At 40.9% G+C, this 22,039-nt stretch overlaps 2 protein-coding genes across 2 annotated transcripts; one reads left to right on the forward strand and one right to left on the reverse strand.

The window, feature by feature from the left end:
• The first annotated feature begins 6,216 nt into the window (after positions 1-6,216).
• On the forward strand, positions 6,217-14,927 carry tkta (transketolase a). The gene is made up of 14 exons (XM_080461699.1): positions 6,217-6,626; positions 7,964-8,081; positions 8,163-8,276; positions 8,400-8,497; positions 9,253-9,444; positions 9,580-9,698; positions 9,842-10,038; positions 10,120-10,284; positions 11,254-11,410; positions 11,846-11,976; positions 12,065-12,148; positions 12,464-12,557; positions 13,026-13,148; positions 13,784-14,927. Exons 1-14 carry the CDS (start codon positions 6,520-6,522, stop codon positions 13,969-13,971), a joined length of 1,887 nt encoding a protein of 628 aa, XP_080317825.1. The 5' UTR covers positions 6,217-6,519; the 3' UTR covers positions 13,972-14,927.
• An 895-nt stretch (positions 14,928-15,822) lies between these two features.
• LOC308108611 (uncharacterized protein) lies at positions 15,823-17,565 on the reverse strand. Its single transcript, XM_080461700.1, has 8 exons — positions 17,505-17,565; positions 17,323-17,363; positions 17,156-17,227; positions 16,957-17,025; positions 16,809-16,859; positions 16,537-16,599; positions 16,367-16,442; positions 15,823-16,273 (listed from the first exon to the last, which is right to left on the reverse strand). Exons 2-8 carry the CDS (start codon positions 17,357-17,359, stop codon positions 16,240-16,242), a joined length of 402 nt encoding a protein of 133 aa, XP_080317826.1. The 5' UTR covers positions 17,360-17,363; positions 17,505-17,565; the 3' UTR covers positions 15,823-16,239.
• Between the last annotated feature and the right edge of the window lie 4,474 nt (positions 17,566-22,039).

Genomic DNA, 22,039 nt, shown 5'->3' on the forward strand with positions numbered 1-22,039 from the left:
GTGTCACACCGGAGGCTCCATGAGGTCATTTGGCAGCCCATGATGTCTCCTTCTGCTTTAGCCACAGCCAGTGACTGCTTCTTTCAGCTTTGGCTGCAAGCTCTTTGACGGTGCTTATCCTCTGATTCCAACCTCCTTTAGCAGCCTTGTGGTGGAACGAGCTACAAAGCTCCTATAGGCCACTTCCACCGGATGCACGTAGACCTTCCAGCCCCGGTCCTCTGCCTCAGTCGCAAGTTTGAATATCACAAGTTTTTCCTTTCAAATGCCTCATCGATGGCTTCCTCCCAAGAGACTGTCAGCTCCACAATGAAAACACGTCAACAGGATTTGGACCAAAAGACCAGGACTGGGCGCAGGTTGGTCGCCGCAATGTCCGGTGGGAAGGTGTGCCTCTGGTATAGGTCTACCTGCATTTTTCAATCTCGGGCTGCGTTCAGCGGACATGAGTCTGGACACAATCGGTTGGTCAGCCGTTTCTCCCCTTTCAGGACGAAAGATGTTGGTTGCTTTAACGTAGTTTGGGCTTATAGGAGCTTATACTCTTGCTCTCCAAACCAGAGAGGTAGATTGGTTGAAGAGGCTAGGACCTTCTGCCATGTGGTTGTTCCCAAACCTAGTCCACCTCCGTCATATTGCGCATGACCCACCGTGTCCCGGTGTCTTAGAGCGGACTTTGCCTGTGCGACTGCTGCGCCTCGATTCCACTTTCTCACTGGGGCTCATTAATTGCTGAACTAATCTGACATAGATTACGTGTGAACATGTTATAAATGAAGATTGAAGAGGACAAAACTGAAACTTTGAAAGCAATACAGAACGGAAGCAACCTGCATTTTTTTTTTTTATTCGCGTTTGATGAGGAGATTACATGGAAAGTAATCAAACAGTGAGGCAGGATGAGGTAAAACAACAGACCACTTCGATTTCTTGCTCTGGATGTGGATCAAACAAACTATATTGTATCCAATTTGGATGGATGGATGGATGGATGGATGGATGGATGGATGGATGGATGGATGGATGGATGGATGGATGGATGGATGGATGGATGGATGGATGGATGTCCAGCGTTTCCAATGACATCCTACTGATTGCTTCTTAGAAAGGTTGTGGACTTCCTTTCTAATCTCTGATTTGCCAAAACATCACAGTGAAGTAAGATGCTGGTGAACATACAGATTCTCATGAACATTTAAAAGCACGTGTCTTCAAATAAAAACAAATCAGCACTTTCTGAGGTCCGTTTCAAATTTAAAAAAAGATCTCATCTCATTTTGACAACCTTAGAGAAAGCAAAGCAAACAGATTTTTTTATTTTTTTTAAATTTAATCTGTGTCTAAATGTTCTTGCAGATTTTTTTATTTTCAAAGTTATCGCTCCTGTTGTTGTTGACCTGGTTTTGCTGCACCGACAAGTCTGCATACAAGTATGGTGGTGAAGGTGGTGGAAATAACCATTTTATGTTTGAGTGCTCATCCACCTGGAACGGCTGATGTGTACACGTCTGCGTTGTTTGTGCATTTTAGTGTGATTGTGTTCAAACTCTGCATCTGCCCGCTCCTTCAGACCCAGCCAGTGGTCCCCTGGAGAACAGGGTGATTTAGTTCAAAATGACTGAAAATGCAGTGGAAAAAACACACACACACACACACAGAGGATGCAGGGTCCTCCAGGGACCATCGTTTCCATTTGGCTCAGCGCAGCAGTCTGCAGCCACCCTCTGCTCTGATCTGCCTCCCTGCTCCATACGTCTCATTCTGGGTTATTCTGATTTCAACAGTAAACACAAAAAACATTCATACATTCATGATAAACAAGTCTTACTAATGTTTTCCTGTTTAAAAAATAAATAAATAAATAAATAAATACATTTTTAAAAATCCTTCAAAGTGCTCTGTGGCAAATGGTTTATAATCCATGGTAAGCAATGGTAAGTGAAATGGTGCTCAGCAGGTCTTTGGTTCTTATCACAGCTTTGGTGCAGGTCCAGTGTAGATGGTATGTGTTGGCCAACCACTAAAGGGATTATCATATGTTGACTCAATAAAGATGTGTGTTTGGGTTTTTTTTTTTTCACTGTGAACAGCTGTTGGATTGTTTTCATTGCTCTATGAATGTACTTAGTTTTTGCCCCATGTACTTTATCCCTCAGTTTTACCCTCTGCATCACCCACTCACACCCTCCTTTCCTGACTTTCTGCAGCTCTTTTTCAATCAGATTGCAATAAATCTACATGAGCTCTTCACTCAGCCTCGTAAGCTGCAAAACTGCTATTTTCTTTCCAGTCTCGGGCTCAGTAGCTGATTTTGTTGGTCCGTGTCCTCGCTGAATATATTTCAGAAATCCATTTTTTAGATTTATGCTCTCCCATAATGGCAAGGCGACTCAGAAAATATTTGAATCTATCTATAAAATGAACACATGTGACTTTCCGTGTAATGTCTAGGAATGATCATGCACATAAGACCTGGTCATTACTGCAGCACATCATGTGCAATCATGCAACAATCGGTGCTTTTGCATGTCTATGAGCATTGTGTGTCCATTTGTGTGAGTGTGTGTGTGTGTGTGTGTGTGTGCGTGCGTGCGTGTGTGTGTGTAAGAGAGAGAGAGAGAGAGAGAGAGAGAGAGAGAATGTTGGTGTAGCTGCTTGAAGGAGAGCAGTAGTGATGGAGCCTGAAAGCCCTGCAGCACAGCTGTTCTCCCAGTGCATCGTCAACTTCACTGCTGAGCCCACAACACACGCTCAGCCTTAACCCGTGCTCACACACTCTCCTCTTGTTGCTGAATCTTCATCTCTTCTTCTTTTCTTTGTTGTCTTTCATTTTCCGCTCCCTTCATTTCCTCTGATTATCGAAAGATCCTCATCCAAGTCATTTTTATCTCACATCTTAATATAGTAGATTGAATTCTCACATAACAAAAGATTTCACCTCTTTGCCATGGCCACATGTGGACATTCTTTACATTCCTTTTTCTCCTGTGTATCCACCTCAACTCAAGTCAGACCCCCACGCTCAAGGTGATCAGCCAACACTGCTGCAAGTGCTTTGCTGATAATTCAGTCAGGTCCAATGCTTTTGTCATGTACTGTCAGTGGGTGTGGCTTCTGAGTGATTGGCAGCTCTCTGATGGAAGGGCAAGCACTGTGTCATCATGGTGACTGCAGAGCGATTTAAGGAAATGGAGTGATAAGAGCAGAGTGGAAAAGGCTCAAGCCTGAAGGAGCAGCTGGCATTAAGGCAACGTGCACCAAGACTTTGTGAGTGTGTGTGTGTGTGTGTGTGTGTGTGTGTGTGTGTGTGTGTGTGTGTGTGTGTGTGTGTGTGTGTGTGTGTGTGTGTGTGTGTGTGTGTGGTGTGTGGATATTCCTGAGCAAGAACACACATGTCAGCACGCCTGAGTACTTGTTCACATACATAAGTCTGCATGTACAGTAACTGTATAGTGGAATGCTGCTGAGGTCCCATTAATCATTCAAGGCTCAGAACAATGCCCACTACATTTTGTTTACCTGAGCTCGCGAAGCCACATGCACATTGTGTGTTATATTAAGGCATTGTTTCAAAAGTGGTGGCTTTGCTCCTCTTTTTCTGCCAGAGAGATTAAAAATAGAAACATTCATGCTCTCTGAATGTACTTTCCCTCCAGGAAGTGTGCAGTTGTGGGTGTAAGACATTGGCTGGGCCACATCACGTGGCATTTTCTTCCCAGGCCACCATTGGCTGGCACCTGTGGGGCTCTGTGAAGAGAAGCTCTTCTGACAGGGCCCAGGAGCCCAGAGGAGTTGCAGGAAACTGGGAGAAGGACAATGTCGGTGGAATCAGAATAGCATTAGGGGGGCAGGAGTGATGGCATCAGCATGGCTGTGGATCCAGAGGTGCTCAGATAAGATCTCCCACCTACAGCAAATTGCCAGAAACAGCAAACATCATCGCATCGTTGGAGAGTTCTGAAAGAAAATTTATGAGAAGATAGGAGAGGGGGATGGATACGAAGTACATTGATCATGTACTGTGATTATTCAAATGCAGATGACGCTATGATTTGTTATTATTCTGTTACTGCTAAAAAAAATAACCATTTGCTTATGAATTGTTGCCTCTACATTGTGACAACAAAGTTTAATTAATTTCTATGTATAGACCTCTTGATTGTACCATGCACTGTCAATTGAAAACTAATTTGTTCAATTCATTGTCTTCCAGGTGTTAAAGGCTTCCCTCAGTTATTGGGTTGTCTAATATACCATTTTTGTAGCGTCTACCATGAAACATTCACGGAGAGACAGTGTCCTCTTGTGTTCCATATTTGGATTACAACCAGCCTGTGAAGAAAGGATGCTCAAAATGGAGTAATGTAGTATTGCATATGTTCTTGCAACACACACATACACACGCACGCACCCCGTGTCATATTTCTGTGAAATGACTTACTCACCATCAGACATGATATTTGTAACCATAATAACGTATAATGATCTATATGAAGTTTACATTAAAATATTTGTATAACATTATGTCTTCTTCACTACTGAGATAACATTGCCCAGTTTTACAATCCTCCTTTCCACTGTGCAATGGAAGCTTCCGGCCTATACTGTGTTATCAATAGTTCATGGAGCTACAGTGACTGACTATTGGAAAGAGGTCAAATGTAGTATCAAGAGTTCTCCTCTAGATGGCAGCCAAACTCTCTTGATAATTACTCCTTCAGACATGACTGTAAGTAATAGCAGCAATTCAGTCTCTGTTATCTGCCCATGTGCTTGGAAGTATGTTAGATTATAGCGAACTGAACAATCTTGGTGATAAATTAGATCCGTCGACGTTGGTCTACATTTATATCAATGGCAAATAAAAGTAAGACCCTCAATTATTCAATTTGACATGGTTTGTTCTTTGGATATCTTCTTTTTTCTTTTTTTTTTTTACTATGCATTGCCAATTTATTTAAAAGAATACATTTTTATAAAATTATTATGCTATTTTTCAATAATCCGACACATCCTACACTCAAACGGTGTCAATTTCTTAAAAGGTTTCCTAAAATGTGCTTTTCAGATATTTTTCATACCATCCCCAACAGTAGATGTCGTGGCTAAGCGACTGTAAGTGTTTCTACACTGCACTATTGCTGCTGTACCCTCCAGGTTGTGAAACTCTTGGACACGTACAGCACTCACTGTATATGAGACCCTTGAGGTTTGCAGCAGAAGGGTTCAAAGGAAAGGACAAGGTGTGCTCGGTATGGCATTAATCTCACTGAGCATGATGTTGGACACTAGACAGGAAGGAAAACAGTGGCAGTGAGGAGGCGCTTGGGGCTGTGGAATGGCACTGGCGCACACCTCTGAACTTTTCTGAAGTAACTTCTTGTAGTATTAGGCTACATTTTGATCCAAAAAACAAATGATAGAAAATATTTAAAAAAATTTTTTTATAGTTGAACACTTTTTTCTTTTATGAAATTCATTTCAGTTTATTATGTTTACATAACAAATATTCACAAGCTGCAGCCCCAGTGGTGTTGTGATTAGCTCTCACTTCTTACATCTTTTTGGTTTGCGTCTGGCCGAAGCCTTTCTAACCCTAACCCCAGCTAATTCAGTCCTCCCCACAGTGAAAAACATACATTTGAGCTTAATTGGTCCCTCTTAGTTGCTTGTAGGTGTGAGCATGATGGCCTGTCTCTCTGTGTTTGTCCTGATGGACTGGCGACCTGTCCAGGGTGTGCCCTGATTGCTTCTATATGTAGCAGGGAGTAGCTAGGTATAAAGCATTGGATAAAGCAGTTTAAAAAATAGAAGGACAATCACAAACTACCCATCTGTATTTCTATTGGACAATATGTGGTAAACAAGGATTTCAACATGTGTGTATCGTTGTTTGATGTAACATTTCAGAAAACTAAATTATATTTCTCGTCCTCATATATAATGCTTTCTTCTTTGTTAATCGCTTCATGATGATTTTACCCAGGAAAGAGTCCACTTCAACGTAGATTTGGGCAATAAGGAATAGGAACCTAGTTTTAACTGCATAACAAACAACAATCAACCGTTTTTCAAATATCAGTTCAGACAATCAAGCCACTCTAAATCAGGGTGAGTTGCTTCGAACAACATCCACCCTCCCCCTTACACATGCACAATACACACGCGCACGCGCACACACGTCCATCTATAACTGAGACAAACCTCCAACATCCCATCTACACAGTAGCCAATAGAATGAGTGCACTTACATTTTAGCAGTAACACCCATCCCCACGTCATTGCCTCCCCCCCCCCGTGTGTGTGTGTGTGTGTGTGTGTGTGTGCGTGCGTGTGTGTGTGTGTGTGTTATATAGAGCTTCTCCTCCATTCTCTCTTTCTCTTTTTCTGTCTCTCTTTCACACACACACACACATTTGCAGGTGCTGCTCTTTGGCAAACCCCTCTCCCACACACACACACATTCACAGTTGGTCCACTTTTTCTTTTAGGTGCAGTAGAACCTGATATTTTGCCTTCATGGAGGATTACCACAAACCTGACCAGCAGACAGTGCAGGCACTGAGAAACATCGCCAATCGCCTCCGAATCAACTCCATCAAGGCAACGACTGCAGCGGGCAGTGGGTGAGTCGAATTCACTGATTCCCCTTTATGGGTTTTACTGAAAGAATGTGAATGCGTTGCACTTTTAAACATACTGTAAAGTTGATATTTCCTTAGAATTCATAGATGAACATCATTGGTCACACCTACCAAACCATGCATGTGGAGATACACTCGTTCACATGCAAGTGAAGGGTCAAAGGAACAATGTGTTCTGCCTTTGTGCTCCTCCATTGGTGGATTCACAGAACGAGATAAATCTACAAAATGGTTCCTTAAATCTTCCCGAGCTGTGGTTTGAATCCTTTTCAAATTATCTGACATATCTTAAATATCCTTATCAAACTTTTATCAAAAAACATTTCTGTTTTATGGAGAATTTACAAAGAATTACACGGACAAACATTTGCACAAAAATTATTCTTTTAAGTGTTGCATAATGAGCAAATTTAATTCTACATCATTTTAATCGTCACGGATTTGAAATGATTAAAGTAATGTGTATCAGGGCAATGCAAATTTATGTAATATTTTAAAATAACATTTTTGAGCTGAAGATTATAGGAACATTTGGTGATAGCGTTTATGTTGTTAAAAAAGCTGATATCTGGCTTCTGCAAATACGACTAAAAACGGCATTTGACTTGGTGATATGTCCTCATGCACTATTAGGCAGACACAATAGATTAGTACGTGGCTGAACTGTGTGTCGCAGTGGCTTTTACTATCGCATGCGTGCTGCAGTCACGGCCTATTCATTCAGTAGAGATCCGAATAGATAGGGTTTTTTTTCTTCTTACAATAATATGAAATATTTCATTACCTTCTCGTGTTACAGTGCGACACCATTGCACTTATTTGTGATAGAAATACATCATTTGGAGATCAGTAGAGTAAATGTTTAAAAAACAAAAGAAACCTGTAGCTTAATTCATTTATTTAAAATGCTGCAATTTCCAACCTATTGTGAAGAAAATCTTACCATGCTCCTGGACTCACATCATTGTCAAGTTTAGAGGAAATAACCATCAACGGACTACAGCGCGCCAAAATACTTTGTCCTGTGAAGTCCACAGTAATGTTAGGAGTACTGAAGAATACCAGATGTGTGACTGAAATTGGTTGACAGTTTATTATGATATACTATGTTACAAAGGGAGTTTTTGTTACAATGTATTTGCATTTTCTATTAAATATAATTGTTATCATAGAGATGCGATTTTTGTCGAATAATCCTGTTAAACGTTTCAAAGTTAAGACACAACGTGAGAGTCTATATTTACAGTACCTGCCTCTGTGCATATGTATGTACTTATATTCGACACATGGTGAACAGCACTCTCTCCCTTGTTGCACAGACACCCCACATCATGCTGCAGTGTGGCAGAAATCATGTCTGTGCTGTTCTTCCACACTATGAAGTACCGCCCTGAAGACCTGAGGAACTTCAACAACGACCGCTTCGTCCTGTCCAAGGTGAGAGTCAGTCAGCACGTCTGGTTATAAGGAGCTCGGAGTGTGTAGAGGTGTCCTAACTGCATGTTGAATACTTTATAGGGCCATGCTGCTCCAGCGCTGTACTCCATGTGGGTTGAAACAGGTTTTCTAAAGGAGAGCGAGCTGCTCACCCTGTGCCACGTTGACTCTACCCTGGAGGGCCACTCCACCCCGGTGAGCAGTCACATACTGTTCCCGACACACACATCAAGAATATCCCCCAGAGCACAAGCAGTCAAACACCATCCACCATGTTTCCAAACAATGTCTTGTTCTTATGAACCGTGTGCTTTGCAGAGGCAACAATTTGTGGATGTGGCAACTGGATCACTGGGACAGGGTCTTGGTGTGGCCTGTGGGATGGCATACACCGGGAAATATTTCGACAAGTCCAGGTAGACCCTGATATTCCACCAAATTGCTCTCAGTTGTTTCTTTAAAATACTGTTGTGTTTCATTAAGGTTTTTTTTTTATTGTCAAATTACCAAGTTGTCTGTATTTACCCTTTCTCGGTCATTCATATTATTTTAGGGCTAAAACCTTGATTTAGTTTGTATTTTATATTTTGAGTTTGAAGCATGCCTCCCTCAAGTAGCATTTGATGAGGATTTTCCACATTTGGTGTGCGTGTGTGTGTGTGTGTGTGTGTGTGTGTGTGTGTGTGTGTGTGTGTGTGTACTGCAGCTTAGTGCGCTTGCTCTTACAATTCTTCTGCTCTAATAATCACCAGCATAGCAGTCATATCTCAGTTATTTTTACCCCGCAAGCAGATTTCATCTCACAATCCATCTCCAATATTGTGCTTTCTACATTTTATTATTTGTAAATATTTTATTCTTAATAGCTTTCAGACTAATTTCATTTGATGCGTTCAGTTTCATGTGCAGTGATGAAAAAAAATAAAATAAAAAAACTTTAAAAAAAAAAAAAGGGTCATTTTGACTCATTATCTCAGACAAACTCAATACATCTAAGATTGTTTTCACGAAACAAAGACCGACTAACCAATTCAACGTTGGTCCCGCGAAGTTTTAATAACATTTCAGAACTAATTCAACCCAACTTAATAATAGAAAGTATCAATTTAACCAGACAGTGTTTGTCACAGCATCAACTCAAATCATGATCATTTCTTCTGCTTTCCCTCAGTTACCGTGTGTACTGCCTGCTTGGGGATGGAGAGATGTCAGAGGGTTCTGTGTGGGAAGCCATGTCGTTTGCTTCCTACTACCAGCTTGACAACTTGGTGGCCATTATGGATATCAACCGTCTTGGCCAAAGTGACTCTGCACCCCTGCAGCATCACGTTGAAAAATATCAGAAACGTTGCGAAGCCTTCGGGTAACATTGCATTTTTGAAAAATTCATCCTCAAGTAAAGACGTACACAACAAAACTTGCAAAGCCAATGACATATATTGCTTTACTGGTTGCTTTTCGTGTCAATCACATCATGTTTCTCTTCATCTGTGCACAGCTGGCATGCCATCATAGTGGATGGTCATAGTGTTGAAGAGCTTTGCAAGGCTCTGAGCCAGCCCCGCCATCAACCCACCGCCATCATCGCTAAAACCATCAAGGGCAAAGGCATTCCAGGTTAGTGTATTTGGTACTTTTCACACATCGTCTGCAAATGCATTCCTCTCACTTTGCAACAATTGGCATGCAAAAGAACGCAAACATCCGTTTTCCAGTCCAAGTGAAACCTGTCCAAACATGCCATGTCCATGTTGTTTTAGCTGCAGAGGATAAGTTGGGCTGGCATGCCAAGCCTCTTCCGAAAGACATGGCAGAGATGGTTATGAAGGATCTGCAAAACCGCATCATGAGCAGCAGCAAGCACCTGTACCCCCCCTCCCCTATGGAGGACTCCCCACCTGTCAGCCTGAGAAACATCCGGATGCCAAATGCACCCAATTACAAGTCTGGAGAAAAGGTTTATTAAAGGACACTTAGTGTATTTTTGTGTATGCGAGTGATCCCTTTTTGCTGATGATTGAATTGTGTCTCTTTCCAGATTTCCACTCGAAAAGCATATGGGATGGCGCTGGCCAAACTGGGCCGCTACAACGAACGCGTTGTGGTTCTTGATAGCGACACCAACAATCTCACCTACTCAGAGATCTTTAAGAATGAGCACCCCAACCGCTTTGTCGAGTGCTACATCGCTCAGCAGAACATGGTATGATCCCTGATCAATTTCCACAATCAGCAGGAGAAACCAATTCTCAAACACAAATATTTTTTTTACATTTTCTATTGCTAGTAGTTTGGTTTAATGTCCTCTTTTTTTTTCTTTCTTTTTTTTAACACTAAACAAAAAAGCTATTCGGTTCAGTCTGGCTTTAGTAACAACCTCATATGTCACAGCTTCATGTCTGAACCTATATTAATGAATTATGCATGACCCGCCTCTCTGTAACACAAGGATGGGCAAACACACAGGCCGTGTGTGTCCTGGTGGTCAGTGTGGCAGCTGCTGACACTCCCACTTAGAAAACAGTTGCCCCATCATTAATTTATCTGATAATAATTTGAGGAGGGGGTAATCAGATTATTATTGTTTTTCCCCCCTGTTACAGCCCCAATAGCAGCCGGCACCAATGTAGGTCAGGCGTGTGTCTGATGATAAGTAGTCATGACAAGTGTATTCAGAAGTAAAATATTAATCAGTGCGGTGGGTGGGACCATCTGGCAGAATGCATGAGAGAAGTCAAAAGTTGAAGGGTGCAACCTCAATGGATGTTAGCAAATTGAATGAAAATATATAACGTCAACCATTTTATTTATGATGAACTCAAGGGACAAAAAAAGAGACAGATTTCTTTATGAAGACTTTATCCAACGTCAGATTTTATTTCTGACAAAGAGCCAATGTTGTAGATCTGTGGAAAATATTGGACACAGAGACCAGAGGAAATTGTTTCTAAGAGGAACTATGTTACTGAGTCTGCCCATATGGTAAAATAAGCTTCAGAGATTTATGAGAAACGCTGCTCACTTACTCTCTTCTTTAAATAGTTTTTGGTTCAAAGAAGCTTTCACAGACTCTTCGTACTGCGGATATTTGAACTTCTGGATGATCTTCTTGCGATCCAGTTTGTGTGACCTCTGTCTATCTAACCTGACAAACAAACATTCTCTCTCCCAGGTCAGCGTTGCGATGGGATGTGCTGCCCGTGACAGGAACATCGTATTTGCCAGCACCCTTGCTTCTTTTTTCGCTCGCGCCTACGACCAGCTTCGTATGGCAGCGATCTCAGAGAGCAACATCAACCTGTGTGGCTCCCACTGCGGTCTGTCTACTGGTTAGTAAACAGCTGCTCACCTACCACGTGCACAAGAACCCTCCTCACACTTCTCTCACGCCCTCACAAAAAAAAACATCCCTTACACTGAACACGACCACTGCACTGTGTCCACTTTCACTGTATCCCTGCGAAATCTATCTTAATTAATAAGTCAAATCTTTGTGTTTTGTGCGTGGTTGATGCCTTCCTCTGTCCTTTTCCTCTAATGCTGTGTTTTCCTTACAATTTACCACCTTGACCTTGCAGCTGTACCTCAATCCTCCCCGTTTTCTCCCTTTGTGTCTGCCCCAGAAGCTGTCAGCAGGTACACTGCATGCAGTGCAGCTTTATGCCCGTGCATCTGCATGTATCACCTCACCAAAACCAGCAGATCTTTGGAGGATTTCCTCAGTAATTAATAGATATAATTAGCTATGAATGTTTATGTTGCAGGGGAAGAAGGCCCCTCTGTGATGGGTCTTGAGGACATGGCGATGTTCAGGACCATTCCCACCTCAACCATTTTCTACCCCTGTGACGGCGTGTCTACAGAGAAAGCAGTGGAACTGGCTGTGACCACAAAGGTATTTAAATGCAGGGCAATGGTTTCCCCAAAGGATCCATGGTTATAGTTTTGTGATGCGCCCGGTTCCCTATTTCCCCTTCATTCAGGGTGTGTGCTACATCCGTACTGGTCGCCAGGACAGCGCCATCATCTACAACAGCAACGAGGACTTCCATGTTGGACAGGCGAAGGTGAGCAGTTCTTTTTTGCATATGTCACGGATTCGACCATAAAGATAAAATTAAAAAAATAGACTATTGCTCTAAAATACAAGATTCTGTCAAAAATCATGGCTAAACCCAAAAGCTGGGTGAATCACATTAGGAAGTATCGCACACAGAGGGAGGAGGGCAGACAGGAAAAACAAGTGTGCAGACAAGACAAGTGAGTACCAAAATAAGACAGGAAAGGACAGAACTAGTAAGACACGCAGACTTGGCTAAGACACAGAAGGAGACCTGACAGATTCTGGAAAAGGAAATAGCGGATATCTTTGATTTTGCTAGGTGGTGTACCAGAGCAAGGAGGACCAGGTGACTGTGGTGGCAGCTGGAATGATCCTGCATGAGGCCCTTGCTGCAGCTGAACATCTAAAGAAAGGTATGGTCTGGTATAAAATAGATACTGAGATTATGTATGCTATATCCAGTAGATGAAAGGGAATTCCACTAACACGGAATGTATTTTGATTGGTTACTGCATGGAAGCAGGTGAACATTAATTTACTATATCTGGAATACAATGTATCTGAAAACCAAATTCTGTACTTATTTTGACAGATATTGTGTGTCTATACATATGAGCCTGGTTTAAACAATCCATATTTTCCCCCTTTCAATTAGCTACACAATTTAATTATCCATCCAATGTTACATTTTATATGTATGTATGATAAATGTTCCTGTGTAAAATGTTCTCCTTTTATACCGTTTTCAAGAAAAAAATATGGTTCTAAAACTTTTGTACATGATGAAATCACTGCCTGACCTAAAGCAGTGTTTTTATTTTCTAGTTTCTAATGCATTTGTCTGTGTCTGTATTGTGCTTTAACCAAAATGCATGTCACAGAGAGGATTGCCGTTCGAGTCATTGACCCTTTCACAATCAAACCACTGGATGTTAAAACCATCATCGATCACACACGTGCAACCAGGGGACGAATCCTCACCGTGGAGGACCACTACTATGAAGGTAGGTCTGCATGAAAGTTGCATATCTAGCTCAGCTTTGACCTACTGCACGGCCAGTATCAACCCAGCAGCAAGAGGCTCCTCGGCATTATGCTACCAGGCCCCGTCATTGGTCCACGTCCTCGTTTGGGGTGTGGTGGCACTTTCCCATTGGTCCAGCGACAGAGACGCGATGCGGTGGCATTCGCTGATTGGCTGACGCGAGGATGTCTCTTGTGTGCGTTCATCGCAGGCAATGTATTGGTGCTGTGGCACATTTCCTAAGTGTGAGGGCCAGAGAAGCAGCGTGCTGTCAGATTTCCTTAGCTGTGCACATACCCATGGGGCTGACGGTGACCTAGATAGCACAGACAGCGGTGCCCTGTGCCTGTTAAGAGAAAGGGGATGGGTGATGGCATGGGCTAGAGTGGACAAAGAGAATTTACAGCTACAATCAGTCTTATGTTGGGGAGCTCACTCATTCCACATCTCTACCCGTTTGCTTTCAGTGGAAGGGAGAATTTATTTTTATGTTTTACCGCCTCTGATGTGCATTGGTGAGGCTAATTCTTTGAGAGCAACTGATTTTCCGTTTGTCCATCAGTGAAATGGCCATTCCTCTTCGTCCTGATTAAGTGATAAACTGTTGTTCCCCAGGTGGTCTCGGGGAGGCGGTGTCCACAGCAATGGTTAACGAGACTGGCTTCAACCTCCACCGCCTGGCCGTGTCCCACATTCCTCGCAGTGGTAAACCACATGAGCTGCTCAAAATGTATGGGCTCGATCGTGATGCCATAGCTCAGGCCATCCGTAAGATGCTCAGCAGTGCAACCAACGCCAAGTAACTGGGGTTTTCTTTTTCCTGCCCCACCCAATCTATCTGGTTAAAATCAGCAGTGAAGTACGTTTTTGATTCACACGACACCCAGCTCTTTCAATTCATTCACTGTGAATACCCCTAAGTGTTTATTAAAGTAATGTGATTTTGTGCCGTACACTTTGAAGTAGAGTTACACGTTGACCTTCCTTTTGTGCATCCGTCACATCACAATCAAAAGCAGAAATCCACAGATTTAAACAACCACGTGAACCCTCACTCATCATCTCAGCGGTGCCATGGATCCAGTTCAGTCATAAAAACATGTCCATAAGGGACATTGTCATTGGTGGGTACTCACTGTTCTAAACAATCCATTATTACATGTTCAACTTGCATACAGTGTGATGCTCTTGTGTGTGTGTTTTTTTTGTTTTTTTTTATATGATGCTCTTTCATTCGCTTTTTTCAGCTGGAATTGCTTTTTATGTTGTTCTGAGATAGCTCTTTAAAAGTGGGTGGGGCTTAGTTTTACAGTTGGTGTTGATCATGACAGCAGTGTCAGAAATAAGCTATAAGTGAGTTGTTGTTTGTAGAAGGTAGTGGGGGAAAAAAAATAAGCAAATGTAGGTAGGACATAAAGAGCAGTACAACACAGCAGTAATAATAAGATGGTTTCAGCTTTTCTGGTTTCAAAAGTCATTTTTCCTCTGCACTGCCTTTTGCTGTCAAAGTCACCATAAACCAACACACCTCAGTGTTCATCTGTGCCCCAGCTGTACATTTGAATCAGCAGTGTAGCTTTTTCTCTTTTACATAAGATGGAATCCAGTTGGTTGGGACTGTAAAGACAGAGCAATGGTTTGTTACATCTCATGTGTGAACCTAAGAAACAAACATTTTCTTTGTTACTTGAAATTTTGTATGCACCATATTTCCATGTAATAAAGCCCTCTGCATTTGACTTTAAAAGTCTCCAACAGCGTGTTCTTTTTATATTCGTGTTTATTTCAGCTCACGTTTGTTCTGTGTGTGCACAGGGGGAGCCCCTGGTCAAATTGTGGCCCTAAGCAAATATATACTAGTTACATTGGCTACAAAATCTACCCATTATACACCACTTTTACACCAAGACAGGTTTTACACGGATTCAATTATGTGCTGTCATTAGTTCTGCATAGAAATGTAGCCTGGGTCAGGTTTTCCTCATTAGTCTGCCTCGTACCTTTAAACTTTCTCTGAGCTGTAACTGGTCTCCTTGATGATGCCACCACCATGCTTCACTCTCATCATCGAACTGGGCAGGTGGTATGATGTCTCATTTTTCCTTCTCTCCTGATATTTATGATTAAAGTTAATTTCCAATCAATTTCTACTATTCAAAAAGTTCTTTAGCTGTTTTTTTGTTTGTTTTTAACTCAAAGGTAAGCTTTTATTCCTTTATGTGTATTTTACAGAGGAAAAACCTCATTCTGGCCATTCAGATTCCTATTGGAGTAGAGTGCTGTTGTAGACCTTTCTGCAGGACCTCTGAACTATTCTCGCGAAGTCTTGTTATTGTTAACTTTACGAGGATTATTAGGCCATTGTGCCTATAAATCTAACATGTGGTGCTTTTTTTCTTCTTCTTTTTTTTTTTGCCCTCCATACCTCAATGCTTTCTCCGAGCTAGGCAGATACTTTCTTTAATGCCATGACTTTCTTTCCAATATAAAGATTCATCTGCCGGAGCTTACACGGACAGGTGTCTGTAGCACCAAATAAAGTGAAATCTGTGACATATGAGGTCCAGTCGAAACGTAAACACATCTCAGGCAAGATCAAAAGATGTGAGAGAGTCTCTTGAGATAAGTATTAAAGCAAAGGGATGGAGAATATAAATATGACGGATATTTATTTTATTCAAACATTTTTGCAAACATTGTAAATGCTCTGACAGTTTTTTGGGGGGGGTTTTATGGGAGCCTGAGACCAGGCTAAAGAAGAAAAAAAACAAAACTATAATTTCAACTATGAACTGTTTTAACATGAGGATGCAATCAAGAAAGAGAAAAGGTCTGAATATACATGAAACACAGAACCTGAAATACACACAGCAAGATATTAGTATGACTGACAGCAATATCTGTATTTAAGTTTTTATGACAATAAAATTCAGTCAGATTATGTGTCAAATCTATTATTTATTTACTTTCCGTTTAGGACTTTGCTGAGACATTTTCTTAATATTCTATGTATGACTGCCTGTGACATACTGGTTTCCATGTTAACTTGTATGATTCCACCCTCTGTGGTTTCACCACCTGGCTTTTTCTCTGTTCCTCAGCTTCCTGTCAAAAGAGACAGAAAAACAATAATTACAGCCTTGAAACAATAAATATTGCCAACAAATAAGAATGTTTAGTCATTCATATTCCATCTACCTCAGAGAGTTGTATTTCCGTTTTGCTCCCCTGAGAGCAAATACTATGATGCCACAACCATAAGACATTGTGTAGACTGAAAGAAAGCACAGCATTGAATCACAGACCGCACTACTTTCCCCCCTAAATATCCATAATTATCTGAGATGTAGAAACCCTTGGGGCTTTACCGTGATATGAACTGAGGTGCAACAGAGCCACAAACATCGCTGAACAAAATCCCCAATAAAAATCTAAAAATAAATAAATAAATAAAAAGCATGGGGAGTAAAGTACTCACCAGAGTCATAGTTTTTAATGATTGTGTATGAATGGAAAAATATTGTCTGTAGCAACATTTCTTAGTGAAAACTGTTCATTTCTGATTGTATCAGTGATGTTTACACAATTTGAAAATTGTGTCTGTTCAAATAACATGATGAAAGAAATGAAAGGTAAATACCTCTTTTGTGATAAGGAGTGCCTTTACATCTTTTAGTATGGGCTGGCATGTCTGAGAGAGAACAAAAAAATTTAAACAAAAGTGATGCTATTACTTTTAAACAAAGCCTGAAGCATTGTTTTAAAATCATCGCCATTTGGAACCTTACCGGTACATATGCCAAGCATTTCAAAAGCTATGGTGAAAAATACACCAAGGCCGATTGGCATCCAAAGAGCTGCAAGAAACAAATGATTTCAAACATCCACAAAAAACATGTTATACATTTATAACACAAATATATGACTTTCCAACAGCATGCCAATGATTATGTGTAATGATTAAAAATTGGGATTAAGTCTACTTACATCGAAATGGTCTAAACAAAGCCATTCCACATCCCAGACCAAAGCACAGTGAATAAAAGTGGTAATACTTGTCTGAAAAAGTTCACAATAAGATAGTAAGGGAAAAAAATATCTTGGAAAACCAACGGACTTAAATGATTATTAAATGTAGGTTATAATGTGCATACAGTGTTGGTAAAAATCATATAAGTTGTTTCCGCTCATATTTCTGGAAAAGAAAGGACAGAAGATTAAATGGGTACGAGTGACAGAGACAGAGACAGAGAGACAGAGAGAGAGAGTTTTAATCGTTATAGCCTTACATTTAGAAAGTATCTGAAGTAATAATATCAATATAAGTTATCATTACCACAGGTGGATGCTTCCAGTGAAGACTCAGGTGTTCATATAACACTATGAAGTCAAAGTACACAGGTGTATCTAATCAAAACAGAGCACGTGACCGCCATAAACCTGGTCAGACGACTTTGTCCGCCTGAGATTTAAGGAAAGTCCCACAATGGAACAGTTTTTCTTTCACTTTTAAGTGCTAAATACAAGAGAAAAACTTTATTAATTACATAGGGAATCAAGAAAAACTATGACAAAATATTCCTGAATATGTGTCTGCACTGGTTTACTGCTGATTACATTCAAAAATCAGCTCTAAGAATTTGAAAGGGTTTGTTTTCCAAATAGTCAAATGAAATCGGATAATCTGATTTTAAGGCGATATTCAACAGTCATAAACTGGCTTCAGTGTATTGTTTCTCCAGTGGTGCGCTGGTCCCTCTTCGGGTACTTTGGGGTACTACATAGGGTACGTGAGATTAATTTAACAGGAATATACAACTCTCAACATGACTATACGATAATCCATTATCGACAGAAAAACTTACTCAAATCTGTCTATCGATCGATCGATCGATCGATCGATCGATCTATCTATCTATCTATCTATCTATCTATCTATCTATCTATCTATCTATCTATGATGGGGAATCGGTGAACATTTGCCACATATGTACTATTCTACTTTTCTAACATTGCAACAAATATATTGCACTGGTCTGGAGGTGAGAATACTAACTTGGCTTTCATAAACTCGTTTAAATCGAACGTTTTAAATGTCACCATGAGCAAAGTAATAGTTTATATGATAATAGTTGAAGTTTCGTTATCTAAACGCTAGATGGCAGCATTGCACTAAAGCGTCCAGAAACTCCAGAGATCCGGTCCAAACTGCGTAATGCATCCTGGTACATGAAGTCCATATAGCGGTTGAATCGAGTAGGCGTTGTGATGCCGGTGTAGGTACCAGATCTGTCCGGGCTACCAGATCTGTCCGGGGCGGGGCTTGCGCATGCGCTCACGCGACCAGATCGGTCCGGGGCGGAGTTCGTGCATGCGCCTGTCGATGACGTTGCAGTCTTTAAAACGACATGGCGAGTCACAAGGAGAACGAAATGGATAACTTTTATACTGAGCCGAGTCACTTTATTCAAACCGCTGTCTATCACACCCTCACTACAACCTCCAGAAATACGGAGGACCGAAAAAGGGCGATTCGAAGAGAGTCCAAACACTACCTTGTAAAGGGTAAGTCACAGTATGAATTTAATATATATATATATCTACTGTTCAATTGTTCTGATTAAACTGAACTTAAAGTTAAAAAAAAGAATATATATATATACACACACACACACGCACACCCCAATGTAATGCCACAAACTGCACGAGTGTGTTGAAGACAAACTCACCACTGTACAGTAGAAACTATTTTCAGAGCCAGACACTGTACTGATTGCACTGATAGTTGCCTGATTATTATCAAGTGTCCCCTTTTACCCCCTTCCTTTTAGTTTTTCCTTTCAAGTACTACAACCAATATTAGTTGTAGTTTTCACTGCCTGCCACTGGATTTTCTGGATTTTAACTTAGTCATAAAGTAATCAAATAGTAAATATACATGCACAGTTCTAAATGAATGTTGTGCTTTCCCACTGTATCAGATGAGCGGCTGTTTTACAACTGCCAAGGCAAACCCCTCCTGGTAGTGATGGATCCAAAGCAGGTGTGTGAGGTGCTGGGAGAGTGTCACGACAATGGAGGACATCCAGGGAGACGCAGAACGATGGAAAAAGTATTGGCTTCCTACCACTGGAGAACTCAGCGTGACGATGTAAAGTTTAAACAAATGGGTGAGAGCTTCTAAAGGAAACATGGAATTGTTCATTGTCAATAAAATAGAATAAAAAATAAATACTCATACATTACTCCAATAGTACAGAATACTCTTACAGTGTAGCTTAGCAATTAAATCAAGAAATGACTTTGTTATATCCTACATTCTAATTAATACCCTTTTTTTTTTTTTTAAAGGTTGATGAGTGTCCCCAGTGTCAGCAGCACGACACACTCCAAACTGTAGCACCTGTGCTACATCCCATTGTTGTTCGGGAGGCATGGAGTGTCCTGGAGATTGATTTGATGGGTCCTCTTCCTACTACTGTGAAGGGAAAACGGTAAATATTTTAGGTAGAAGCTGTTGTCTATAAATGAAATGACATTTAAAGATGCTATTCATTTACAACAAATTGCACATTATGTTGTAGATATATACTGACGGCCACAGATCTCTTCACCAAATGGGTCGTGGCCAAGTCGATGTACACCAAAACAGCGGCAGAGGTGGCCAGAAAAATCTCAAATATTCTGCTCGACTTTGGGTTGGTTGAGCGGATTATTACAGATCAAGGCCGTGAATTTGTTCATGAGGTACTGTTATGTGTATAAAATGTAGTTTTGTATGACACATATTTGTGTGCTCACAGACATCCTTGAAGAAGTGGTACTGCAGGAAGGTGATAAAGCTCTCCAAACATTGGCTCTGGTGTGTACCACCTTCAGAGACGCTGTATCTGCAGAAAGTTTCAGAAGGCGTGCTCATTTTCACTGGCTTGACAGTAAGTACTTCAGTAAATGGCACAATAATGTGCAATATTACTTTAATGCTGTGCAAGCCATAGATGTTTTAACTAGCTCAAAGGAAATGTGCTCTTTTGGCTGACATTTTGTTTTACACAGGTGTTTGCACATGGAGTAGGTTCTCTGTGAACTACAGGGAAATGTTCTACATCATGTACACCGTCGACACCTGCCTTGGATGTGGTTGGCCTTTTAAAAACTGCACCCCAGGTACATGCATGTCATACTAGAAAATCTTGTATCTATTTCATTGCACATACTTATTGATGGCAGCTATGCAAAGATTTCATGCAGACTGTACTGTAGTAGTATTCTTTTTTTTCTGTCACTGTTTTACAGGATATGTCGGCACAGGGAGAAGGGGGCAAGTGACTGCATTCTATTCCGAAGCCAGTCATCCAGGCTACTGCAGCCACTTCTGCAACCAGATGCATTAAGGTGAAGAGAAGTGACACACAATTCCTGAACTAGACTAATCAACATGTCTGTTACAATGGTAACTTCTTGACAAAAATATCTATGCATGTTGCAGGATATCCTTGCAAAGAGGAGCAGACACTTGACTTATCCACCGACCTTCTCCACTTGTCCTCAGCTCCAGCTCGCCAGTCTCTGCTCATCTTTTTGATTGCACTGTTTGATATTTCTTTGTAAATTTGTTTTAATTTCCTTGTTTCAAAAAAGGTCCAAATGTGTCACTGTTTTCAGCATATTTGCCAATAAACTTTTCTTAACAAATATCTTTCTGATATTGTATGAATGAAATATTTATTTTAGCTGCAGTCGGCCTATTTACTGGGTGAAGAGTCGCCACTGTGCTGTTTGGTCCATGTTTAGCGTGGTCCACACCATGTCCCCAGAGGAAGTCAAGGAGAGAGTTGTCTGAGATTAGAAAGAAAATGATAGACAAGCATAATAAAGCTAAAGGCTACAAGGCCATCTCCAAGCAGCTTGATGCTCCTGTGATGACAGTTTCACATATTATACAGAAATTTTAGATCCACGGGACTGTAGCCACTCTCTCTGGACGTGGCCACAGGAGGAAAACTGATGACAAAGTAAAGAGATGGATAATATGAATGGTAACAAAAGAGCCCATAACAATACCCAAATAAATTAAAGATCAACTCCAAGGTCAAGGTACATCAGTGTCAGATTGCACCATTCGTCATTGTTTGAGCCAAAGTAGACTTCATGGGAGACAACCAAGGAGGAAAAATCATTAAATTTTTATTTATTTTTAATTTTGTCAGATTCAAGATATTTCTCTGGCCATTGTGGATATTTCTTTGATTAACAAAGGTGTACCAAAGATTTTGTCCAGGTGTGTGTATGTTAATAATGAAAACTATACAAAAATATGTCAAACAAAAAGTAACAGTAATTATCTATCTATCTATCTATCTATCTATTCATCAATGAATCCCGTAATGTAGTTTGTCCATATGGAGTCGCCGTAAATCCCATTATGTGACGTCATCGACAGGCGCATGCACGGACTCCGCCCCGGACCGATCTGGTCGCGTGAGCGCATGCGCAAGCCCCGCCCCGGACAGATCTGGTAGCCCGGACAGATCTGGTACCTACAACGGCCTGCTGGACTTGAAGGCCGAAGGCGCCATCTTTAGTTCTGGAGTTAGAGAGAATCGTATTTTGCACTTCTCTTCAGGTATGTTTTCTGAATTTGTTACAGTCTAAGAGAGTAAGCTTTTCTTGAAAATTATTTTTTCAGTTTCCTATGTTACGTAATTTAGTTTTCATTTGGTTTCTCCATAGTAGGAGTTGCTAATCATTAGCATTACCCAATTGCTCCATCAGCCTAATGGAGCAGTCTGAGACGATTTCGTGGTATTTTTAAGTGAAAAACTGAACTCTTTTGGCTATTCCGGTGTAAAAATATTTTTCATTTGACCT

The sequence above is a fragment of the Lipophrys pholis genome (genome assembly GCF_963383615.2).
Source record: "Lipophrys pholis genome assembly, chromosome: 4".
In the NCBI taxonomy this organism is placed as follows: Eukaryota; Metazoa; Chordata; class Actinopteri; order Blenniiformes; family Blenniidae; genus Lipophrys; species Lipophrys pholis.

Coding starts and splice junctions, on each gene's coding strand:
- tkta (XM_080461699.1), top strand. CDS start 6,520: ATGGAGGATTACCACAAACCTGACCAGCAGACAGTGCAGGCACTGAGA. Junction 8,277..8,399: donor TGGAGGGCCACTCCACCCCG/GTGAGCAGTCAC, acceptor TGTGCTTTGCAG/AGGCAACAATTTGTGGATGT. Junction 12,558..13,025: donor AGCTGAACATCTAAAGAAAG/GTATGGTCTGGT, acceptor TGCATGTCACAG/AGAGGATTGCCGTTCGAGTC.
- LOC308108611 (XM_080461700.1), bottom strand. CDS start 17,359: ATGAGCGGAAACAACTTATATGATTTTTACCAACACT. Junction 16,600..16,808: donor CACTCCTTATCACAAAAGAG/GTATTTACCTTT, acceptor ATTTATTTTTAG/ATTTTTATTGGGGATTTTGT. Junction 16,274..16,366: donor CGGAAATACAACTCTCTGAG/GTAGATGGAATA, acceptor CTCTTTTGACAG/GAAGCTGAGGAACAGAGAAA.